The following is a 24,510-nucleotide window of genomic DNA, read 5'->3' on the forward strand; positions in this document are numbered from 1 at the left end:
AAATTGCTTCAAATACTTGTTTTTTTAACTGTTTTTACCGATAATTTCATTGCTTTCTTCCCTTTGTAATACTTCTTACTGGGTTTCGGGTTTTTTTGTTGTTTCTGTTTTACAGAAGCAAACGGTGTGAAAATGTTATGAAATATAATAAATGAATGAATAAATGGTGACCGATTGGTTTCAATAGGACCGAAATATCAGCTAACTTAGTCGGGGCGGGGCGGGGCGGGGCGGGGGGTGTACAGCATGCATGGTTATCATTTGTGGCGTCTGCCCTCTGTTGGGGATTCAGAATCGGAATCACTCTTTGATGCAACATGCTTGCTACGCCTGCCTTTTGCTTTAAAACATTGACAAGAAACATGAGCAGCTTGCTGGCTGTTTGCCAAACGGTTCTTTCCAGCCATTCCCCAAAATGAGTTCCTGGAGTCTCTTCACCCTCCTGCGTCTCCAGTCATATTTCACTGGAATGTCAAGTAGTTACTCACCGGGTTTCTGAAACCCCACCGTGAGAAACAGACAGCGCAATCCTAGCCGTGTCTACTCAGAAGTAAGCTCTGTGGATTCCAGCAGGGCTTACTCCCGCGTAAACGGGGTTAGAACGGCAGCCAGAATCTACAAAACATAGAAGCACAGCAGCATATAGTCATAGAGCATACATAGGAAGCGTTTCAACATCCAGCAGACCAACACATGAAAAAATACATCATCTCATCAAACCGGTTACAAAGAAGTATTTCCACAAGGAGTCTGTACAGTCAATGGTAAGAGGGAAAGCGTCACACATTTCCTTCTGTTCTGATAAACTTCTGCAGGGTTCTGGTGGGGGTTAGTGGTTGTCCAATGTCTCCTTTTTATGCTTTTGCGAGAATAAAAATAGAAATCGTTTTTCTCAGGCACTGCAAGGAAAAATTCCATTTCTTTCCCGACACATTACATGCGCTAATGGTGCTTTGAAGGGCCGTTTTGGTAAAGCAAAGCAGCAAGGAGAGGGGACAGCTCCGAGCAGAGAAGAGAGAGAGGGGAGAGCTTCACCCTTTCCCTGCCTTCTGCTTTCCACCTCAGTCTCCCCCTGAGCTGATTTCCTTTCCCCACAGAGTTCTACATGTATTTCACATTGAGAGAGGAAAAAAGGTGCTTGGAAGCACCCAGGGGAATTAACAGGTATGGGGTGCTTTGGAGCGGAACAACAGGTGGCGAGGAAAGGATCGAGCGCAGTGGAGATTGGATGGATAGCAGTAAATGTGTGAGGCTGCTGAGCAGGAACGCAGGGGCATCTGCTGGGGGCAGCCAGGGCATGGGATGGCTCAGAGGAGGCTGGCGTGATAGAGCTACCAGGGAAGAAGAATTTCAAACAGAAATGCAAAATTTGTTCCCAAAACCACAAAGCTACACCCATACCTATCATACCTGCCAAGTTGCTGTCGGAGAAATAAGGGACTAGGCGGAAGTAGCAGACCGGAAGTAGCGCTGCCGCCATTTTGGAACTGGGCGGAGCATGCTCAGAAGTGACTTTTGATGCTGCTATGCCAAGTTCCAAAATGGCCGCCGCGCCAGAAGTCGCACTGCAGCCATTTTAGAACTGGGCAGAGTGGCATCAAAAGTCGCTTCTGAGCATGCTCTGCCCAGTTCCAAAATGGCCGCTGCGCCAGAATTAAACCGGGGGGGGGAATCGTTTTTTCAGCTAGGAACAGCTGGAAAAACGGGGATTTCCCGGGGAATACGGGAGACTTGGCAGCTATGATACCTATCCCCCCAACTCTCACATCCTGCAGACTCCTGCAGAAGTTTCTGTCAATCTCCCATTCCGCAGCCTACCAACTCTTTGCATTGCTCAGCCAATTCCAAGCCAAAACTACTTCAATGGCTAAGTGTCCCTTCCCACCCACCTCTGGGCTTCAAAACCATCCATTATTATTTTTTAGCATTTCCCCAGGGCCTGCCATCCCCTACCATCAGGTAAAGGTGAGTTCCTGGAGGATGTCATCAACACCAGCCTACATCTGCACAGGTGCAGCACACCTGTGCAAGCCATCACCTGGTGAGGGGGGTGGGCTATCCTCTCTCTTCCTGCTCAGCCGCTGTTTATCACTTTCTGACAGCTCTCTCTCATTCTGGCCTCCACAAAGTGCGACCCCCACCACCTCACGTCTCTTCTCAAAGCTTCCTCCTTCCGAACCTGCTTTTCTCCAGGCAAAACAAAACAAAACTCCACCATGAGATTTTGCATGCCCCCAAAGTCGAGTGAATAAAAAGGGTCATATGAAACTCTTTTGTTTTCTAGTTCTAAATGATGTCCTTGAGGTTTTTTTGGAGCCTCTGCAAATGCTAAATCAATATATATCTGCAGGACGTTTGTGGCTCTTTGTTCCCTGAGCATTTCAGGGGCAAAGCAAACTCCCTCCCTCACCGTTCCTTTTGCAAAATGGGTCCTTTTTCTAATAGGAAGCCATTGAGATATTTGCATGGGTGGAACCTCTTGGGAACCTCTAGGGTGGTATTCAGCCTTGGCAATTACTCAGAGTACACCCAGTTGAAATGAACGAACATGACTAAATTAGGTCCATTAATTTCAATAGATCTACTCAGTGTAAAACCTGGTTGATCAACCACCCATTATGTCTCTGAATACCAAAAAACTAGAAATTAATTACTGGGCAAGTCCACCACCAGCCATCTACTGGGAGAGGGGGAATTAGAGCAGCATTATGGATCAGATCCAATATTCTTTTCCCACAGTGGCCAACTAGAAGCCTATGGGAAGTCCACAATCAGGCCACAGATGCAATGACACTCTCCCTCTTGCGATCCCTACGACTGTTAGCTTGAGGCATGCTGCCTCTTCTACTGGCAATGCAGCCATCATAGCTAGTATCCATTGATAGCCTTGATCTGGTTTTCCAAGCCACCCAACAGTTACTTGGCTGTGATCCACCAAGACAGCGATCGCCATGAGTTCCTATGAGTCAACAACGCACCACTTTGGATTCCCTGTTTCATGCCCATAATGAACCTGAAACATTTGTTCTTTCCACATTAAGACACTTGAATTGCTTTAATTGACTAAATGCTTCATCTCAGGTTTCCACCAGGAAACCTGCCTGGAATCCACATTGCAATATGAAAGGATAATTAGATTTAAGCAGCCCTCGGCTGTATGCTTGTCCTTAGGTACTCGATAGGCATAAGCACAGCAGCTGGTGCAGTTTATTGTACAGGGAGTACATGGAGCAGGCGGGAGGAGGGGGAGGGAGTGAGCTCATCTCTTCATTTTTCATCCCTTCCGTCGTCACTGCTCGAACGGATGCTTTGCATCTCAATGATGTCCCTTGATTTCATTCTAGCCATGCCCGTCGGTGGCTGCTGCTGCTGCTGCTGCTGCATTGCGAAAAAACCTTCCCGGGTACATTAATCAAAGTGATTAATATTTATCATCGCAGCCTCCTCTCGGGTTGCTCACTAGAGAGATTTTGCAGATGAAGTGAGGGTGCACTTTTTAAAAAACACAACAACGCGAAAGAGATTGCATTCTCCAACGCCAAGTAGGTCTTTATCATGTACCCATGCACCCATCCATTGAAAGTTGCATGAAGAGATCCTTCTGGATCTCCCTTGCTCGAGGCAGAAATGAATGGTGCCATCATGTTCTCATGAACATTTTGGGGAAATTTTTCCCTCTCAACGCCCTTCTGGGCTGTAGCTCCAATGAAGCTTGATTTTTAGAGCACATAGGAAATCCCCAGGCTATGCTTTCTCAATCGATTCCCTGCCTGCCTTATGATCTGTTGAAGTCACTCAAGCTGTACATAGTGATGAAATGTTCCTTGCCCACGTTGGGCATTGCCTCCTTTGTTTCAAAACAAATTGTCTCTCTCTCTCTCTGTGCGTGCGTGCGTGCAAAGCAAGCGAAGTCTACAGGACCTGTAGCCTTACAGAATCCAAGAGGCATAACCAAATGCAGCCTTGAGAGAGAAAGAAAAGTGTCAATCTGAGGTCACTTTTCTGTATCATGGTGAAATTGATGCTCTCATACGTTCTTCCTCCTGGCTGCTTGTGGGCCAAAACACTTGTACTTCAAAGAGCTGTTATCTGAGTCAACTCCGACGTGGGGGTCGTCGGGCTTTGCTGGCTGACAGGTACCATGGGGATTTCCACGCCTAGTCATGCTGGATTGTTAGTCCCATCTGAGTTCTTGCAGGCATAAGCCACATCCTTGGCAATACTGCACATGCGGTTGGACATCTGCAACTCCTTTCTGAAGGCAGACGGGAAGCAGAACTTCTTGAAGCAGGTCTTAAAGTTCTCGTCCAAGAAAGCGTAGAGCACCGGGTTCAGGCAGCTGTTGGTGTAGCCCAGGGCGGTGCAAAAGTACAAGATGGCCAGCTTGAACTCGTTGTCAGCCTTGGCCCCAAGGCACCGGACCAGGACGAAGATGTGGACGGGGGTCCAGCAGATGATGAAAACGGCCACCACCACCAGGACCAGCCGAGCAATGCGGCGGAGGTTCCTGTCCTTCTCCTTTGATCCGGAGAGAACACGGACGTTCTTCAGGCGCCTGATCATGAGGCTGTAGCAAATGGTGATAACCATGACGGGGATCATAAAGGAGAAGAGGAATATGCAGATCCCAAATATTGGGTCCCAGTAATTCACAGGTTCGGGGAGTCTGATCAGGCAGTCGATCTCTGCAGAGGCAAAAAAGGAAAGAAAGGGTTTGGCCATGAAAAGAAAAATTGTTATAGGGAGAGAGATTCAAACTCACTGTGGCAATAGGGGCATTTATAATCTTGGGGTGGAAGAGTATTACAATCAGCAGTGATACCATCTGAGTGTAAAGATCTACTAATAATTCTTTGGGGTCTCAGCTTTCAGGGTGAGGATGTCTGTCTAGATCAAGGGAAAATAATATTACTTCTCTCTTCTGCCTTGGTCAAACCACACATGGAGTCCTGCGGCCATTTTTTGGACACCACAATTTAAGAAGGATATTGACAAGCTAGAATGTGTGCAGAGGAGGGTGACCAAGATGATCAAGCCTTATGAGGAATGGTTGAAGGAGTTGGGTATGTTTGGCCTAGAAATTAGGAGACTGAGAGGAGATATGATAGCCATCTTCAAATATCTCAAGGGCTGTCACATGGAAGATGGAGAAAGCTTGTTTCCTCCTGCTCTGGAAAACTCACCCAAATCAATAGATTTAGTCAGGAAGGAGATTCTGACTAAACATCAGGCAGAACTTTCTGACAGGAAGAGCTATTCAACAGTGAAACGGACTCCCTAAGAAGGTAATGGACTCTCCTTCCTTGGAGGTTTTTAAGCAGAGCTTGGATGGGCATCTGTCACAGATGCTTTGGCTGAGATCCCTGCATTGCAGGGGGTTGGACTAGATGACCCTTGGCGTACCTTCCAACTCTACAGTTCTATTATTCTAATGCCTGACAGCCAGTGTTGTATAATGGTTAGAGTGCTGGACCAGGGCCTAGGAGACCAGTGTTGAAAATCCCCAGCTCTCACTTGAAGTTGCCTTATACCAAGTTAAGCCATTGGTCCATCTAGCTCAGTATTCCTCACACCGACTGGTGACCGTTCTCCAGGGGTTCAGGCAGGAGTCTCTTCCAGTCCTACCTGAAGATGCCAGGGATTGAAACGGGGACCTTCTGCATGCAAAGCAGAAGCTCTTCCTTTGAACTATTGTCTTCCCCCAACCCCTTGTGACTCTCAACAGTCCCATGATATGGCTGACATCCACCAAATCTGGAACATTTGCTGTAAAAGACAATGGATAATCACTGTGTTGTAGTGATTCTTGGCCAGTCACTTTCTCTCACTTTAACTTACTTTGCAGGGTTGTTGAGAGAACAAAAGGGGCGAGGGAAAGAAAGCTACATATTCCACCCTGAGCTCCATGGAGGAGTGCTGGGATATAATAATAATAATAATAATAATAATAATAATAATAATAATAAACAACAATATAATAATAATAATAATATAATAATAATAATTCCGACTGGGTTGCCCCAGTTACTCTGGGCAGCTTCCAACATAGTACAGTATACAAAAGCGCAACAACAACAACAACAACAACAACAACAACACAATTGAACACCGCACATTAAAATCATCCTGATACAGGACTGCCTTCAGATGTCTGTGGAAGGATATGAATGTTATCAATAATTTTGAGGGAGCTAGGTAGACACACAGGCACACACAGGGATGAAATTTAGCTGACAAGCAGCAAGAGGACTAATCCACAGGCAAGTGGAACATCTGATGTTTGGGGCTTCATAAGCACTTGAACAAGTCTTCCCTTCCACCTTAATTCCCCAGATTGTTCTGGGAGCTCAAGCGATATGTCATGGGTGGCATTAAAACCCCGGCCAAGCCCATGTAAGCTCAAGATTACTCAGAGTTATTTCACACTTGGCAAGCAGTCAGGAAAGGAAACATGAGCCCCTCGCGTCTGACTAGTGAGCCCGGAAGATCATTTTGGTTTTGTAACTTGTTGTCATGCCCAGAATTGGGAGGGGGGGGTGCTGGCTGGCTGGGTTGGAGTTGCGTCTCTTTGCTAAATTTGCTGACAGGTGGACTAATAACTTCATGGCGCTCTGCTCCAGGGTTCTTCTGAAGATGCCGTGCTTTGCATAGAGACTTCCACTGCTGCATTTAAAGAATGATTCCAGCTCCACGCATCTGAAGCAAAGCTGGAATGGATTTTTACCATCTCCAAGCAAAATGCCCCCCCCCAAGGTGTGGGGCAGCCTTCCCCAACCTGATGCCCTCCAGAATTTCAGGACTACAGGTCCCAACAGTCCCAGTCAGCTGCTCTGGCTGGAGACGATGGGAGTTGTAGTCCAAAACATCTGGAAGGGACCAGGTTGGAGGAGGCTGATATATGGGAATGCACCTGGGAAGTGGAGATGAATGTGCCAGGTGGGGGAGGAATTCAGTTTGGTTTGCATTTTGATGCCAAGCTCCCTATTTAGCAGTTCCCGAAACAAACACATGAGCTGAAACACATTTATCTTTCAAAATTAGCACTTTTTTTGGAATAATGGGATTCAGTTCTCCAGCTGAATAACATGAACTGAAATGTGCCTATATTGATGGAAAATACGAAGGAAAATGCTTTCTAGGGAAACGTGTTTGCAAAAAACGTGTATATCCACAGAAATTCACATGAAAATGCTGGTGAATTTTCATGATAACTCACCCTAAATGTAAGCTGAAATGGAAAATGATAAACTGAGAGAAAATGAAATTGGCAGATTCGTCCATACCATCCTAGATGAGCGGGTGTTTGTTGCTCACCCCTAGACACTCAAAGTCTTTCCTGACCTTTCCCTTCCAGCCTGTTAGGCATTGCTTTTAAGCATCGCCATTTAGAACAAAATACAAAATTAATTATACAGTGGGGAAATGATCCAAAATTCAATTGACACAAACAAAAAACAAGCAAAAACCCTAACACTGATTGATGGCATTGGAATCATAGAATCATAGAGTTGGAAGAGATCACAAGGGCCATCCAGTCCAACCCCCTGCAGAGCAGGAAACACCATCAAAGCATTCTTGACATATGCCTGTCAAGCCTCTGCTTAAAGACCTCCAAAGAAGGAGACTCCACCACACTCCTTGGTAGCAAATTCCACTGCCGAACAGCTCTTACTGTCAGGAAGTTCTTCCTAATGTTTAGGTGGAATCTTCTTTCTTGTAGTTTGAATCCATTGCTCCATGTCCGCTTCTCTGGAGCAGCAGAAAACAACCTTTCTCCCTCCTCTATATGACATCCTTTTATATATTTGAACATAGCTATCATATCACCCCTTAACCTTCTCTTCTCCAGGCTAAACATACCCAGCTCCCTAAGCCGTTCCTCATAAGGCATCATTTCCAGGCCTTTGACCATTTTGGTTGCCCTCTTCTGGACATGTTCCAGCTTGTCAGTATCCTTCTTGAACTGTGGTGCCCAGAACTGGACACAGTACTCCAGGTGAGGTCTGACCAGAGCAGAATACAGTGGTACTATTACTTCCCTAGATCTAGATGCTATACTCCTATTGATGCAGCCCAGAATTGCATTGGCTTTTTTAGCTGCTGCATCACACTGCTGACTCATGTCAACTTTGTGGTCTACCAAGACTCCTAGATCCTTTTCACATGTACTGCTCTCAAGCCATCCTTTATTTGTGCCTTTCATTTTTTTTGCCCAAGTGTAGACTGTGAAAGTTCTCTGCTAAGACATTTCAGCTTGAAAAATTGGAGGGTGGCAAGGCTTCCCCCAAGTTTACCTGATGCTGCTTTCATTCCATGATTTGCAGTTGTGCCAGGACTCTTGCCAAATCTGGCAGCTGAGATTTTTATTTTCCCCAAATGCCCCTTAGATCAAGGGCACGATATTTATGTATGGCAGTGGGGTGGCAGGAGTTGGCCTTGCTGGTTCCTGGATAAAACTCCTCTTTCACCAGTCAGTTTCACTTCCTCGGTGCTAACCTCTTGGCCCAACCCCTCAAAAATTTGCCCAAACGCCCCACTACCATCACACACACTTTTGAAGATTGCAAAATGGCAGAGGGGGGATTTTGATCCAAATGCACACAAACACACACCTTTTGACTGATATGCATTGCAAAATTGGATGGGGGCATTTTGCCTTGTTGAATATGTGTGTGTAGGTCTATAATAGGCATCCCCAAACTTTGGTCCTCCAGATGTTTTGGCCTACAACTCCCATGATCCCTAGCTAACAGGACCAGTGGTCAGGGAAGATGGGAATTGTAGTCCAAAAACATCTGGAGGGCCGAAGTTTGGGGATGCCTGGTCTATAATGAGTGGTATATATATATATTGCCGGCAGCTGATTCTACACAGTGAATCACTACAAAAATATATTGCTGCACCTAAGTTTACCAACCAACCCCATCAGAGCCATCTTACAACAAAGTAATATTTATCTACAGATAGATGAATTTGAATTGTTTGTATGCTCTGAAAAGCAAAGCTGATAGTCACAGAAGGTTGGGGAAACAATGAAAGAAAGAAAGAAAGAAATGTCCTTTCTTGTGACTTTCTCATCTTTAAAGCACTCCAGAAAGGACCAATATCCCTACAAGTGCACCATCTTCTATTATTTCTGGTAGATTTCTCATTCTTTGGGTAGGAAGTCATTCATTTGGCTCAATCACCAATAAATTAAGGAGTATCCAGGTCATGAGAATTAGTTTTTGAACCATGGCTTAAGGCCTTGCTGTCAACAGTTTTTGGCTATTTGGTGCCTTCTGGATGTAGAATCATAGAGTTGGAAGAGACCACAAGGGCCATCCAGTCCAACCCCCTGCTGAGCAGGAAACACCATCAAAGCATTCTTAACATATGCCTGTCAAGCCTCTGCTTAAAGACCTCCAAAGAAGGAGACTCCACCACACTCCTTGGTAGCAAATTCCACTGCCGAACAGCTCTTACTGTTAGGAAGTTCTTCCTAATGTTTAGGTGGAATCTTCTTTCTTGTAGTTTGAATCCATTGCTCCATGTTCTGGATTTTAGTTACCATCAGCCAATGGTCAAGGATGATGGGTATTGCAGTCCAGATCATCTGGAAATGATGTTCTAGTCTTTTTTCCCAGCCCAATATTGAGTGGTGTGTACCACCTTCCATTTCCTAATGACCCCTAACATGAAAATGAACCTTTTTCAAACCTGCTGCATGTTGGATCCATATTTTTTACCAGGCTGGCAAAGGCTGGCACAAGTTAAAGGTCCATGTGGCAGTTATGCATTTTAGGAAAACACTGGGGAGTATTCAACTGCATTTTACTCAGAGTAGAGCTGTTGAAATGGATGAACCAAAGTTGGATTGAATCCAACGCATTTGCTACTAGTGCAATACTAGCCATGTCTACTCATGCGTAAGTCCCCTTGAATCCAATGAGACTTACTCCTGGGGAAAGTGGCATTTAGGTTGCAGCCTGAATGAAGAAGTAAGTTTATAGATTTTAATAAAAAGGTAAAGGACCCCTGACAGTTAAGTCCAGTCGCAGACGACTCTGGGGTTGCGGTGCTCATCTCGCTTTACAGGCCAAGGGAGCAGGCATTTGTCCACAGACAGGTTTCCGTGTCATGTGGCCAGTATGACTAAGCCACTTCTGGCGCAAAGGAACACCGAAGCCAGAGCAGCGCACAGAAACGCCACTTACCTTCCTGCCACAGCAGTACCTATTTATCTACTTGCACATTTTGGCATGCTTTCGAACTGCTAGGTTGGCAGGAGCTGGGACCGAGCAACGGGGAGCTCACCCCGTCACGGGGATTCGAACTGCCGACCTTCCGATCGGCAAGCTCAAGAGGCTCAGTGGTTTAGACCACAGCACCACCCGCCACCCCATAGATTTTAATAATTACCTTCTAAAATAGACAAGCCATCTTGCATTCTTAACATATTTCATTTCACTCACCATCGTTTTCGTTCTCGGTCGATCCCATCACCATTACGGGAATGCCAAAGACGGAGGCCAAAGCCCAGATGCAGACATTGACGACTTTAGCCTTGTGGGGTGTGCGGATATCCAGGGCCTTGATGGGGTGGCAGATGGCAATATATCGGTCTACGCTCATCATCGTCAGCGTGAAGGTACTGGTGAACATGTTGTAGTAGTCAATGGAGATGGCAATCTTGCAGAGAGCATTTCCAAACGGCCAGGAACCTAGGAAGGTATCGGTGCCTTGGAAAGGCAACGTGATCAGGCACAAGGTATCAGCCAGGGCCAGGTTAAAGATGTAGATGTTGGTCGCCGTCTTCATCTTGGTGAACCTAGTGCAAGAAAGTGCAAAAATGAACAGATGTACGGGCCTGGTCTTCAGTGCGACATTTTAAAACTCTACTTAAAAAAAACATCTTGTTTCAAGGAATTGTAAAATCATTGCATTATTCAATACATAGAATCATAGAAGTGTAGAGTTGGAAGAGACCCCAAGAGACATCTAGTCCAACCCCCTGCAATGCAGGAATCCTGCCCCCCAAGGCTTCGAACTGCCAACCTTTTGGTTAACAGCCAGATGCGCTGACCCACTGCACCACCTGGAGAGTAATTTGCTAAGCTCCCGTCGCCTTTTAAATCCAACAGCCTCCACAATTAGGAATGTTGGAAGCAAAATCTGTTTCAGATTGTTGCAAACAGATTCCAACTAGGATGGGTTGGGAGAGCAGCAGAGATACGTTCTCAGTTCATTATCAACCTATTAGACACCCAGAGAGATCTTACTTAGCTCCAGTGGACATTTCCATGTTCCTTTCACACATACAGAGCCATTTTCCATTTCAATGTACAGTACAATTAAATAATTGTACTTAACCATGTCCTGATTTAAAAATATTATACTTTCCTTTTATGTATTCTCCACAACTGTGCTAATTTGCCATTGTTTGACGATACCATGAAAAAGTCTTTCACGTTTCAGGATTTAAAGATTTATTTATTTATTTTAAGAAGCAGGGGTTTCAAGATCACACTATCCCCTCTATGATCACAAATGCTCTTGTTCCTCTTCAGCTTCCTGATGGCGCTTTATGCGTGCAACTACCAGGTGAATCTAGGTGTGCACGTTGCTAAAATAATACAGCCAGTTATTTACTATTATTAAGTGAATCTTTACCATTGTTGGGGAAAACAGCTAAAAATATTTCCGTGTGTGTGTGTGTGTGTGTGTGTGTGTGTAGGGAAAGGGTTCATTGACTCCAGAATAAGAGCCAATCACTGCATCCATATATTTAAGCACAGAGGACTGCATGAGTCATCAGGCAAGAAACTCACTCGGTAGATGTGTTGGTCCAGAGAAAAGAGCATGTATATAGCTCAGTGAGAGAGGACATGTCTTGCACGTAGAAGCTTCCAAATCCAATCACCAGCAACTCCAATTAAGAAGATTTCGTGCGGCAGGGTTGAGCCAACTGGGCTGAGTCACCACTGCAGGTCTGCCGCCATCGCATGACGTGCGGACACTGCGGGAAGGGCCCCCCCTGCTGCCAGAACCAAATCCTCCACCATTGGGTCCCATTGCTGCTGCTAAAGCAACAGCCAGCAGGGACTGGAGCTGTGGGCTCCATGCCTAAACTAGCTGGCTTTGCCATTTTGATTTGGGAGGAAGCCATAGCTCAGTGGCGCAGCATCTGCTTTGCATGCAGCAGGTCCCAGGTTCAATCCCCGGCACTGTGAGGAACAACCTCTGGCTGAAACCCTGGAGAGCTTCTGCCAATCAGGGTAGGCAATACTGATGTTAGGGACTGGCTAGTTGAGGAAGAGTACTGGGTAAGGCCTGCCCAAGAGCCCCCCACGGGTGACACAGAAGACGATGACCTAGACCTCGGGTCGTGGTGGTGGGTGTCAGGGGTCCAGGTTCCCAGCTTCATATTACAGTAAGTGGAGGTAAATAAAAAGGTGGATTTATTGCAAAAACAAGCAGATAACTCCAGATGGCTTTGACAAAGCCTCCGGCATCATTACTCAAGATGACTCTTCTGAAGACTCCTTCTGGCATTCACAGAAGATATTAAACTCATGACTCTTACGTCTCTTGTTTTGCTTCCTATTTAGCAGCCCTCCCATTCACCAACTCTTCAGACTTAGTGGGTCAGCTCCAACCTCTTCCTGTTCTGAAAGGCTGAGTCTATTTGTGCCTATTTGTGCTTCCTGTGAGCTTTGGCTGTGTTCTATCCTGCTCTCAACTACTGCCTTATCAGCCTGCCCATCAAGGTCGGGAAGAGCCAAAGTCTGCAGCTGCTGGCTCTCCCCTGCTTTCTGCAGTTGGCTGCTTTCTGCATTTGGCTGCAAACCTTCGCTTGGAGCTGGCTCATTCCTGACAATGGGACACTGGGGAGCAATATGGGGAAGGGATGAGCTGGGAGGTGCTAGAACAGTGATGGGCAACCTTTTGAGCTTGATGTGTCAAAATTCACCAAAAAAAACAAGCATAACTCGGGTGGTGTGTCACTTCGAGAAAAAAACCATAATTTTGCGATATTTATAGTTTAAATAACAAAAATGTATAATTGTTTCCCCTTTAGAAAAAGGAAAAAGGAGAGGGGAAAAATCATTAAAGTTTTTTAAAAATAAAATTAAAAAATATTTTAAAATGGAAAAAATAAGGCAAAACCCAGAGGTCTTTCCCAGTGGGACTCTGGACTCAGGCCTTCTTCCAATGGGTCTGCTGCTTGGGAGGTGGGCTCGGGTTGGGCCAGCGGCATTCCGCCAGTGGCCAGAAGTGAGGTCTTGGCATGCGGCCGCGTGTCACCAAAAATGGCTATGCGTGTCAGTGCTGACATGCGTGTCATAGGTTCGCCATCACTGTGCTAGAAGCAGGGGGGGGGGGGTTGAGTGATCGAGTTGGGTCAGATGAAGGAGGCCCTTCCAGGACAGGTGTAGAGGCAAAGAGTCACAGTGTGAGTGCAGACTCAGAGAGGAGTTTGCTACCCAGCAGATCCAGAGTGAGAACCTAGAAGGGAAAGGCATGCCCAGTGGTCAATCTCAGCAATGTCTCCAGTTGAATGAGATGAGCCAGAGGAACTCTTCTGTGTCGTTACTTTCTGTGAATAGAAGCTAATTGTATTTTGTTCCTCATGTTTTCCTGCCCTGTAGATGGCCTATGCTTGCCTGACAGCTCCTTGACAACTGAGCTAGGTGTACCCCATGTTCCTAATGGATCCCTAGGTTCCGAATTACACCAGCCCTGTATATGAGGTCCAGCATATTTGAAGCAGTTGGGCCAGTAAGGTCAGGCATGCTTGAATCAGTGGTATTGCCAAACTACCACATCACCGCTGCCAGGTGAGCAGGCACACAGACTGCCTGCCCGCAGCAGAAAGTGGCTGGATGCCGGGGTGGCCCATCGGCATGGCTCACTGGCCATGCACTTGAACTCCCCCCCACCCCGCTCTCTTAATGATGAGGATGCATAATTATCCTTGATTATCCTGACATTTGCATAGCCTCTGTGTCAGTGTGACACGAAACCAGAGTAGGTGTGAAAAGGACAGCATTAGGGATTTCACCAGGTGTTGCTTGCATAACAGCCTGCACCTGCTGAAAAGCCATCTTCTGCATCTTCTTTTGCATGTAAGCCCTGTGGCCAGACAGCAAAATGAAAAAATGAAAAAATGAGAATCACTGCACCAGTACTGAATCTTGTTGCAGCAAATTCCCAGAGGCCAAGAACTGAGAACTCCAACTTTATCCAGCATCTGTCACCCTATCATAGCTGCCAAGTTATCCCTTTTTTAAAGGGATTTTCCCTTATGCTGAATAGGCTTCCTCGCGAGAAAAGGGAAAACTTGGCAGCTATGCACCCTATCCATGTAATTGATAGGCAAATTGTGTTGATTACATGCAACTAAAGTATGCCAATTAGCATTGGCTCGCTTGCTTCTAATATTCTTTAGATGCACCGTTCATTGCAGAACATGTTGTCTCTGTGCTTGATCTAAATAAACAAGCGAGGCTTTTGCACCAGTCCGTCCAGATATGGGCAAGCTGATCTAGGATTCTCTCGCTTTATCACCAGCCGTCAACACATATTTGAAAGCTGAATAGGCTGACCTGTAATGCCTCCCAGAGCTAAATGGTTTGACCATGTCTCAACATCGGTTTGGGTGTCGTTAGGCAGCTGTCTCTTAATTGAAAAGCAGGATGGAAGGATTTATTTTTTTTACCCTGGTGGTGAAGGAGATTGTGAAGTTTTAGGACAATTGGTGAGTAGTTTTATTATTTTTATTCAATGTATATACAGCCCTTCATCTGAAGATCACAGGGTGCTTTACAGTATAGAAACAAAAAAATACATAACACCACCACCAACAACAACAAATGTGGCTCATGTAGTAGAAATTATGGTATATGCTTTGATAGCTACCCTACATGTGAAGAGATGTAAAAACTGAATAGAGAATGTGAAAGGATATTGTTAGAAGCAGTACTTCTTTCTGGAGGGATGCAGGGGTACACAGACCCTTAAACATTTTGTGAATCTTTGCTTTTGTCCATTTACTGTATTTATTTTTTTCCAATTTGAACTATAAAATTGTGATTTTCTTGAGTCAAAATGAGAGTACCCCTAAACATTTTTTAAAGGAAAAAAAGCACTGGTTAGAATAATCTACTTAGGCTGCATAAAGAATGTGCCAACACATGTTGTGTGTTTGATAATTGATCTGTTCAATTTTGCACCCCCTTGGCTCTGCACCCTGTGTGGGGGAACTGCCCGTACCACCCTAAATCTGGTGTTCCCACCTGAATCCACCGTTGGACATCTTTTGCAGAAGGAGTTTGCCTCTTCCCTGTCTTGTGGATGTATGTTTCACTGCCCTGTCGATACTCCTATATATAGCATGGCTTTTGATTACTCTGCACGAAGACATTGACTCAATGCTAATTACATTTGCATTTGACTTGCTCCACTTGCCTGTTGCAACTATGTGTCTGTGCACAAGGACTGAGATGCAGAGAAAAATGAAAAGCATGGGAGCACTTTGATGGGCTTCTGATAATGTACCTGCCTTGCCTTGCACTCAAATCTAATTTAATTTTATCCCTCCTATATGCAGCCAATTTCTTTTTGGTCATCATTAGAGATCAGATTATTGGAAGAATATTAACTTCATTTGTCTCTGTTTTCCTGCTGCTCACTTCCCTCCTCTGCTGCCTGTTTTCCTTAGAGGTCAGTTAATAAGGAGGCAAGAAAACAATTCTTCCTAAAGAGGAACAAGGCCATGGCCCAGTGTTCTCTGCTGCCTTGGTGGGGCATGAACACAATCATGATTGCACTACCGTATTAAAAAAATTCCTTCCAGTAGCACCTTGTTGTTGTTGTTGTTTAGTCGTTTAGTCGTGTCCGACTCTTTGTGACCCCATGGACCAGAGCACGCCAGTCACTCCTGTCTTGCACTGCCTCCCGCAGTTTGGTCAAACTCATGTTCATAGCTTCAATAATACTGTCCAACCATCTCGTCCTCTGTCACCCCCTTCTTCTAGTGCCCTCAATCTTTCCCAACATCAGGGTCTTTTCCAATGATTCTTCTCTTCTCATGAGGTGGCCAAAGTATTGGAGCCTCAGCTTCATGATCTGTCCTTCCAGTGCCCTTCATGGATCAATGCCTTGTCGTGGCGAAGGGGCTTGAATAACTCAGAGAAGCTATGAGCTATGCCATGCAGGGCCACCCAAGATGGACAGGTCATAGTGGAGAGTTTTGACTAAATGTGATCCACCTGGAGAAGGAACTGGCAAGCCACTCCAGTATCCCTGCCAAGAAAATTCCATGGACAAAGACAACAGGCATATAAAAGTAGCACCTTAGAGACCAACTAAGTTTGTCATTGGTATGAACTTTTGTGTGCATGCACACTTCTTCAGATACACGAAAGCTCATACCAATGACAAACTTAGTTGGTCTCTAAGGTGCTACTGGAAAAAAATTTTTTTATTTTGTTTCGACTATGGCAGACCAACACAGCTACCTACATGTAACTATGATTACACTAAATACTTTGTAGACCAGAAACCCCACACCAGGTGCAGCAGGTCCCATTTTGCCACCTGAGATGAAATGGAAAGGTCCATCCCCAAGGACGCCTCCCTTGCCTGGGTCATGAAGCAGTGGAGACAGTGGTTCTGGTGAGATTTCAGTGAGATACACCAGTGGGGGTAGATATATATATATATATATATATATATATATATATATATATATAGGACCCACCCTGCTTTTGTGATTGTCATGTGGTTTTTAACTGCTTTAATACAGTGGTACCTTGGTTCTCAAACTTAAACTGTTCCAGAAGTCCGTTCCAAAACCAAAGCGTTCCAAAACCAAAACGTTCCAAAACCAAGGCGCTCTTTCCCATAGAAAGTAATGCAAAAGGGATTAATCCATTCCAGTAATTTAACATGAATTTTACTATCTAACGAGAACATTGATCCATAAAATGAAAGCAATAAACAATGTACTGCTGTCACACAATCAATCAGCAGCTGAACTGGGTTCCACACAGTCACAAAAATGAAACAAAAAACCCGCAAAAAAACCCCGCAAAGTAAATAGCAAAAACAGATAGACCTCAGCATAACACTCAAAACAGAAGTGTGGTACTCAAAATGGAAGTGTGGCACTCAAATCAGAAGCGTAACACTCAAAACAGAGCATGTTCGGCTTCCGGAAAAGTTCGCAAACTGGAACAGTTACTTCTGGGTTTGCAGTGTTTAGGTTCCAAGTTGTTTGAGTATCAAGGCATTTGAGAACCAAGGTACCACTGTATTGCGTCCTAATGTTGTAATCCACCTTGGGGTGAAGGGCAGGCAAAAAATAAATGAATGAATGTTGCAATGAAAGGGTTGGGAACAGGGCAGGACTTTGGCCTTTCAAATTTCAGTGGCACCCTGACCAGAATTTGATCACTCGTCTTCCATTCAATTCAATTCACTATGTGTAAGGGCGCTGTGTTGCCTTCTCATGAGTAACATGCTTCAAACTCCGTAACTGGTTTTTTACAGTTTATTTATATACATATGTACAAGACAGAGTGATAATGACCATGACCGTCTAATCAGAGTCAGAATCCGGAAGTGGTGCGCATCTAGATTGGCGCCAACAAAGGAACTTGGGAGCCCTCAGCTTCTGCTTTTGGTCGCAGCGTTTGTCCCCCCTGCATTTCTGGGGTGAGGGGGACTTTCCCTCCCCCCCCCCGAACTGCTCAACTGTTGAGCACGTTCTCTGGTCTCTGACACTTCTCCCTCCACAGCACTCAGGTCCGACACTTACAACCTTCCCCACTGCTCCTGTGAGCCGTCAGCATCCCCTGAGCTCTCCTCCCCTGCGAGAGCCTCAAAACCACCTTCGGGGCGATGCTCTGAAGCAGCAGCGTCTTGGAGCGCTTGCACCATCCCTCTGGGCTCCCTGCTGACCCCTAGTGGTCCCCTGACACTATGTCACAGTTACAACACCCTGCAGCGCCCCTAAAGACCAGTGTGACAAATCCAGTCATGCTGCCCTAAATCCGCTTCTGTTGGGAGGCATGGGAAACTCCATTTCTCACACTTCCCAGTGCACCCAGGCTCTAAAGATGGGGCTCGTTGCTCTCTTTTTCAATCCTCCCTGCTTCAGTCTCTCTTCTTTGCCCTGGCAAATTGAGGGAAATTCGTGGGGAGGGTCAGCACAGAGGTCCAATAAGCCTTGGTGATACAGTGGTACCTCGCAAGACGAATGCCCTGCAAGACGAATTTTTCGCAAGACGAATGCGTCTTGCAATCTGATGGTGACTCGCAAGACAAATTCGTTTTGCGACAAATTCATCTTGTGAATCTCGGTTTCCCATAGGAATGCATTGAAATTTAATTAATGCTTTCCTATGGGCAAAAAAGAAAAGAAATTTCAATGCATTCCTATGGGAAACCGTGATTCGCAAGACAAATTTTTCGCAAAACGAATTGACTCGCGGAACGAATTAAATTCGTCTTGCGAGGCACCACTGTACTGCTGTTCTCTGAAGAAACCTTAGAGAGACCCTCATTGGATATTTAAAGCTACCCCTATTGCTTTTCAGTCGGGTGTGCTTTAAGTCGGACCAGGAGTACGTGAGCCAAAGTATCTCCACTGAGGGTGAAGCGAGAAAACCTTTCACGAATGCATTCCGTTTGATTTGAAATGCACACAGGGCTGAGAAAGGCATGTCGCGCAAACAATCACACACAGCTACCCAGCACGTCATTGCAGAATAATTTTGAGCGGTGCTTCTCAGCAGGAGCATTCATCAGCCGGGTGGTTGCTTTTATTGCTACTCCCAAATAAGGATATTAAATGGAAGGCAGGGAGAGGAGAATGAAGCCAGCAGATTTGGAAATGCAGACGAATGGGTGAACAGGTTGATTTGGAGATGAAATGCACAAGCATGCGCTCATACACACATCTGAATTTTACCCTCTTAGTTTAAGAAAGCATGTAAGGTTCTTGGAGAATATAACCCCCCACAGTGCATAACTACAGACAAGTCTCAGGGTTTTTTTTTAAGAACCCCCAGGAGGCTCAATGATGAGACTGCTACCTGCTACCAAAGGAAGATTAACAGGTAGTGAACAGGGATCACGACTCCCTGGGTGCTTCCATTTAATTACTTTCCAGAAGTATGAATTGTGTGGATGATTGACTGGGCTATTAAAAATAGACATCTTCTTAGCAGAGGAAGAAGAAGAGGAAGAGGAAGAGGAAGAGGAAGAGGAAGAGGAAGAGGAAGAGGAGGAAGAGGAAGAGGAAGAAGAAGAAGAAGAAGAAGAAGAAGAAGAAGAAGAAGAAGAAGAAGAAGAAGAAGAAGAAGAAGAAGAAGAAGAAGAAGAAGAAGAAGAACTACTAATAATGAGAAGGAATGGACGGAACTGTCAGTTTCAATTTCACATTTTCTCCATCTTAAATTCAGTTCCCCACATCAGTTTGAAATTGGAAAGGGGTAAAAATCCTCTCCAAAATCTGCCAGCATTTTAATGCACTTTTCTCTTGCAGCCAATTTGAGCGAATGGCATTTGAGTTCCCTTCCAACTCTACAATTCTATGATTCTGTTATTTTAATCATATAACTTAACTGCCCAATGGTTGTGGCCCTAGTGGACTGAACTTAAGTTAGGGTTGAGTCCATTTGCAGGTGACCTAGGACCTCTCAGTAGAGTTGCCATATATATTTCAAAAAAATGAGCTCCCCCCCCCCGGAATACCTCAAAACACCCCAAAAAATCTAGACCTATGGCAGCCCTACCACTCAGAGACCGTGCTTCCTACTTCTTCTTATATGGGCATATGGGGCTTCCTTTCCTATTCATGAAATTCTAATTCCACAAGGTGTAGAAAAACTGAATAGTGAATTGGAACTGGAAAATCCAGTTAGCCTAAAATAGAATGGGAAAATCTGTAAATAAGGTGTAGATGACATGCCTTATTATTATTTTTTAAGTGTTTCCATCTCAACTTCTAGGCTTACCTAAACAAAAATCTTTTCAGCAGGTGCCAAAAAGTGGATAATGAGGGCATGTGCCTGATTCAAAAAGCAGGGAGTTCCAAAGTAACACCTGAAACAGTGCCACTTCCATGGATAAAAGTGGTTGAGTAGCTAAGGAGATCCTTCAAACCAATTTGTCTGAAGCGGTTATGCATTTTCTATGCTAACAGTAACACTTTGAACTTGTCTTAGTAGCAAACCAGCAACCAGCTCTGATCTCTAAGCCAGTGCTTTACCACGGAACTCTCTTGAGAAAGCTCAGTCAGTGGAGCATGAGACTCTTGATCTCACGGTCGTGGGTTCGAGCCCCACGTTGGGCGAAAGATCCCTGTCTTGCAGAAGGTCAAACTAGATCACCCTCATGGTCACCTTCTAACTCTTCAGTTCTATGATTCTATGATTTACATACACACTGATGTCCAGCACATTTCTGTGCCTAATTCAAAGTAAAGCCCTAAATGACTTGGGACCAGGTGACCTGGAGGATCATCTCCTCCCACATGTACCTGCCTGGATCCTGGGATTAACTTCAAAGGCCCTTTTCCAGGCTCCCAACCAAGTGAGGTACAGCAGGTATCTACAGAAGAAAGGGCTCCTAAGTGGTGGCACCTCAGTTATAGGATGCTCTCCCCGAAGAGTCTCTCCTGGCACCGTCTTCGTGGCATCTTCAGCATCTTTTTAGATTGTGGACCTTTAAATCCACAGGCGTTTAGATCTGGTGCTTGCTTTCGAAGACGCCGTGCATTTCTCTATACTGTCTTATGCCTTCCTGTAAAATGTTTACATTTAATGTTTCCCCTGGATTTGCATCCTATTTTATTGTTCTGGGGTTTTCTAGAATTGTAATGTTTTATTGTTTGCAAGCTGTCCAGAGACGATTTTTTATCAGGTAGCCGATCATAAATGAAGTGCAGGCCTGTGGATTGTCACATCTTTTCCTGGAGTCTATGACATTTAGTCAAGCCAGAGCTGTGATCTCCCAAAGACTGGGTGACATTGCTAGACAAGAGGACATCGCCCTTGTGAAACCTGGGATGTTCTTGGGGGATCAGATATTTCAGATTACACCAGCCCCTTATCTTGTGGAAATCCACTATGTGGAATACCGTAGACTCCTCACAGCTGCTGGGCTAAATGTCCTGGAATTGGCGGTATTGTTGGGAAGTTACATATGCCCAGAGATTTTGTCATTGTGCCCTGGGAGTGGTTGAGTCAACTGAACATATTCTTTTGATCTGCCCATCCTATGCAGATCTTAGGGGAAAAAACTCATAGCTCCACTCCTAGGCCAACTTAGCCCTGTAGCCAGAGAAAGACAGGTTTTGTTTCTGCTGAACAAGTTTACTGGAACAACAGCCTCCTTGGTGGCCAAATTTCTTTTTCTGGCCCTTAAGCGTCGTAAAGTCAAAATTGGCAGCATTGGCATGGGTCTAAATGTACAGCCTACTTTTTGTTGTCGGTTTAAATTTAAGTTCTTTTAGATGTTTTAATTTTTGTATGGATAGATGTTTATTTCTGACTGACGGTCGAATAAAATCTGATTGATTGATACCAGGTGGCATATAAACAGTGATTAAAAAAAAAACTCAGATAAAGAATGCATTTTCACTTCCTTCGGTTCATTTGTGCTTCCCCCGTCCCCAACATTTTAAAAAAACAAAACCCACTACCAACCACCAACACCCCACAAAAAACCCAGACTTGAACTGACTGTGTATATATATCTTTGTATCATGTTTCATTTTGTGCTCTGTGTTTTACCCATGCTCAGGACATCACTGTACAGTATATATATCAAACACCCCACAGCAAGAATTTCGAGGCAACGGTGTGTATAGTTGCATCAAGAGTCCCCTTTTTGGCAGTGTTTTATGAATGCATTGGTCATGAAAATTTGATGCAATTGAAATGATGGAATGGACACCTGAAGCAAACTCCAGTTCTGGAATTAATTTAAGAATTTTCTTCTTAAAGGTTTTTTTGTAATGGGCTGTGCACTATTGTGGCAACATATCATTACTAAGGGGAAAAAACTAACCTGTTACATGAGGGTGACCATATGTTGATAGGACTTAAACATACATAACTGAAAACAGCAACAAGAGTATTTGAAAATGCGGCCGTGTACATGGAATAAGGAAGCAAATCCAAGTTCATTCTCTTGTATATGATTCTAGCAGTGATGGATGGCAATGTGTGCTGTGCCTAGAAAACATGGGTCCAAGCAGTTTTCCACTTGTCTTGGGCTTTCTAGGCATGAGTCCGAGCTGTTTTGCCATTGCCCCACTGTGTCCCCACCCCCCGGAAATCCCACTCTTTAGTATTAAATGAGAGCAAGCATCAATCCAGAGAAAACCTGGTGAATGTTTGCTCTGATCCAGCAGTAAACAGGGAGTTTTCCTGGGGGGGGGGAGGTTCTGGAGCAAGCAGAAGTGTGGTTGAGCCCTGAGATAACACTATCTCATCCAGGGCCAGCCTATGACGCACATGCCTAAGCAGGGATTGGTACCCGAGTTTCCCATGTTCAAACAAAGCACTCCATCTCCCCACAATGACCATACCGTTGGGACCCCCCCCCCATTAGATCATTGCAAGCCATTCCAATGCAGACAAATTGGCCTTCCAGAAAGTTACTCCAACATGCCTCGACCTTCTGCCCTGTTTTGCAGATCTAAGCCACTTGTGACATAGGAAGTCCTCAGTTCAAATCCATGGCAAGCACCCTAATAAATGAAGAACCCATTTGCTTATGAGGAGGGCTTCAGCAAGCCACGCTTCTCTCATGCGGCCAGCCCCCGTTTGCAATACGGAGTTAATAACGCTGGCCTACTTTGCAGGGTTGGTGTAAGGATCAGAACAAGGCGATGCTACGGGGTGGGTTCTGGACAGTCCTGCTCACGCCTCATAAAAGTGACTGCTTCAAGTTGATGGCGACGATGTCCTAGAAAAACCTCCCTTCTCTGTCACAAGACAGGGAGAGAAAGGAATCTAGCACATGCTCAGAGAAACCCTTGCCTTTATTGCCATTTCTCGAAGTCCAGAGAAGAGATTCTCAAAGGTAAGCGGCGATGATCTCTCCATCCAAGACAGCCCAGGCTGCGCATTCCTGGGTTAACCCACCTGCATGCTTGGCTTACCTGATGATGACATACATGACGGAGCAATTCCCCACCAGCCCCACGATGCAGACGATGGAGTAGACGATGACAATGGTGACCTTGATGCCCATGGGCAGGAAGCCATCTGCTGTCCCATTGTGGAACCACTCGCCCAAGCTGAGGTTCCAGAGGGACGAGTCGTTGACCAGCTTCCTCATATAGTAGACATCCTCCGCTTGGATGTGGAGAAGGGGGTCCATGCTGGATGCAGCAAGGAGGGAGCAGTGAAGCTCTGGAGGGGCAGAGAGGGTGGGGAGGGAGGAGACGACACAGGGTTAATCGCGGTAACCCAGATTTCTGGCACAGCTACACAGGGGGCAAGATTATTTTGGCGTGCGGAGGGAATGCAGCATCCCCGCAAAGGCACTGCATGCGTGCTAATCACATCATGCCTTTCTAACCCGCTTGAAGAAGGAGGTTCTGCCAGAGAGACTTGCAAAGGGTAGGGACTTGCAGCTGGGTTTTTTAAGACAGCCGCTGCCGCCGCACGCCCCTTTGCACAAAGAAAGAGGCTGCAGATCGGCAAGACACCCGCCCCCCTTTTCCGTGCATGCAGGGAATAATCTATCGCCTGCACTTGCTTTCTGCTGCAGAGAGAGCTTCCCTTCAAAGTGCATCTCGCAACGCTGGCAGGTGAACGATCGCAGAATGCAAGGCTGTAGGGCTGAAAGGGGGAGGGGGGCTTTTCTTAAAAGCAATGATCTGGGAGAAAACATCGTGCACGGTTTTGTTGCATCAAGTCTGGTCCCCCGAACCCTAAGAAAAAAAGGACCCAACACCAGGTTAACTTCAAAGGACACCTTCCCGCTTACCTCGGGGGACACGTCTTCTTTCCTGGAAGGCAGGTCTTTGGGGATGGGTGGTCTTCCCAAGGCTTTTCAACAGCGCCGTGGCCCAGGCATGACGTCCCCTGGAAGGGAGTTGAGCGAGACAAAGCCGACCTAAAAGAGAGAGCTCTCTCCCTCTCTCTCCTCTCTTTCTCGCAGGCTGCTTTCCCCCCCACGGCTCTGAGGAGCTGAGGCTTCAGCAATGATCTGGATGTGATGCGGAAGAAAAATCCAACTTGGAGAGGTGGGGGGGGGAGCGGGTTATGCCAAGAAGCGCAACACACACACTCAGAGGTTTCTAACCTAAGTGGTGGGAGTGGAGGAAGGGAGCTGGCTGGCTGGATGGGGGGGAGCAGACTTGCTCTTGCTAGTCATCAGGAGCCAGGGAAGGCAGGTCCAGCCACTGGGGCGGACGAGAAGCTCGTTCCAACGCAGACCTGTCTGGCTTGTTGTTGGAGAGAGGAGAATGGGAAGAGAGGCTTCGATTAAAGCGTGAAACAC

General features: G+C 45.7%; 1 protein-coding gene across 1 annotated transcript; it reads right to left on the reverse strand.

The window, feature by feature from the left end:
• Positions 1–238: 238 nt before the first annotated feature.
• Positions 239–24,280, reverse strand: OPRL1 (opioid related nociceptin receptor 1). Its single transcript, XM_035122652.2, has 4 exons — positions 23,995–24,280; positions 23,162–23,414; positions 10,455–10,810; positions 239–4,685 (listed from the first exon to the last, which is right to left on the reverse strand). The coding sequence occupies exons 2-4, from the start codon at positions 23,380–23,382 to the stop codon at positions 4,162–4,164; spliced, it is 1,101 nt and encodes a 366-aa protein (XP_034978543.1). The 5' UTR covers positions 23,383–23,414; positions 23,995–24,280; the 3' UTR covers positions 239–4,161.
• Positions 24,281–24,510: the final 230 nt, after the last annotated feature.

Source organism: Zootoca vivipara, chromosome 7, assembly GCF_963506605.1.
Source record: "Zootoca vivipara chromosome 7, rZooViv1.1, whole genome shotgun sequence".
NCBI lineage: Eukaryota > Metazoa > Chordata > Lepidosauria > Squamata > Lacertidae > Zootoca > Zootoca vivipara.

Coding starts and splice junctions, on each gene's coding strand:
- OPRL1 (XM_035122652.2), bottom strand. CDS start 23,382: ATGGACCCCCTTCTCCACATCCAAGCGGAGGATGTCTACTATATGAGG. Junction 10,811..23,161: donor GTCATGTATGTCATCATCAG/GTAAGCCAAGCA, acceptor TTCTTGCACTAG/GTTCACCAAGATGAAGACGG. Junction 4,686..10,454: donor GACCGAGAACGAAAACGATG/GTGAGTGAAATG, acceptor TTGCCTCTGCAG/AGATCGACTGCCTGATCAGA.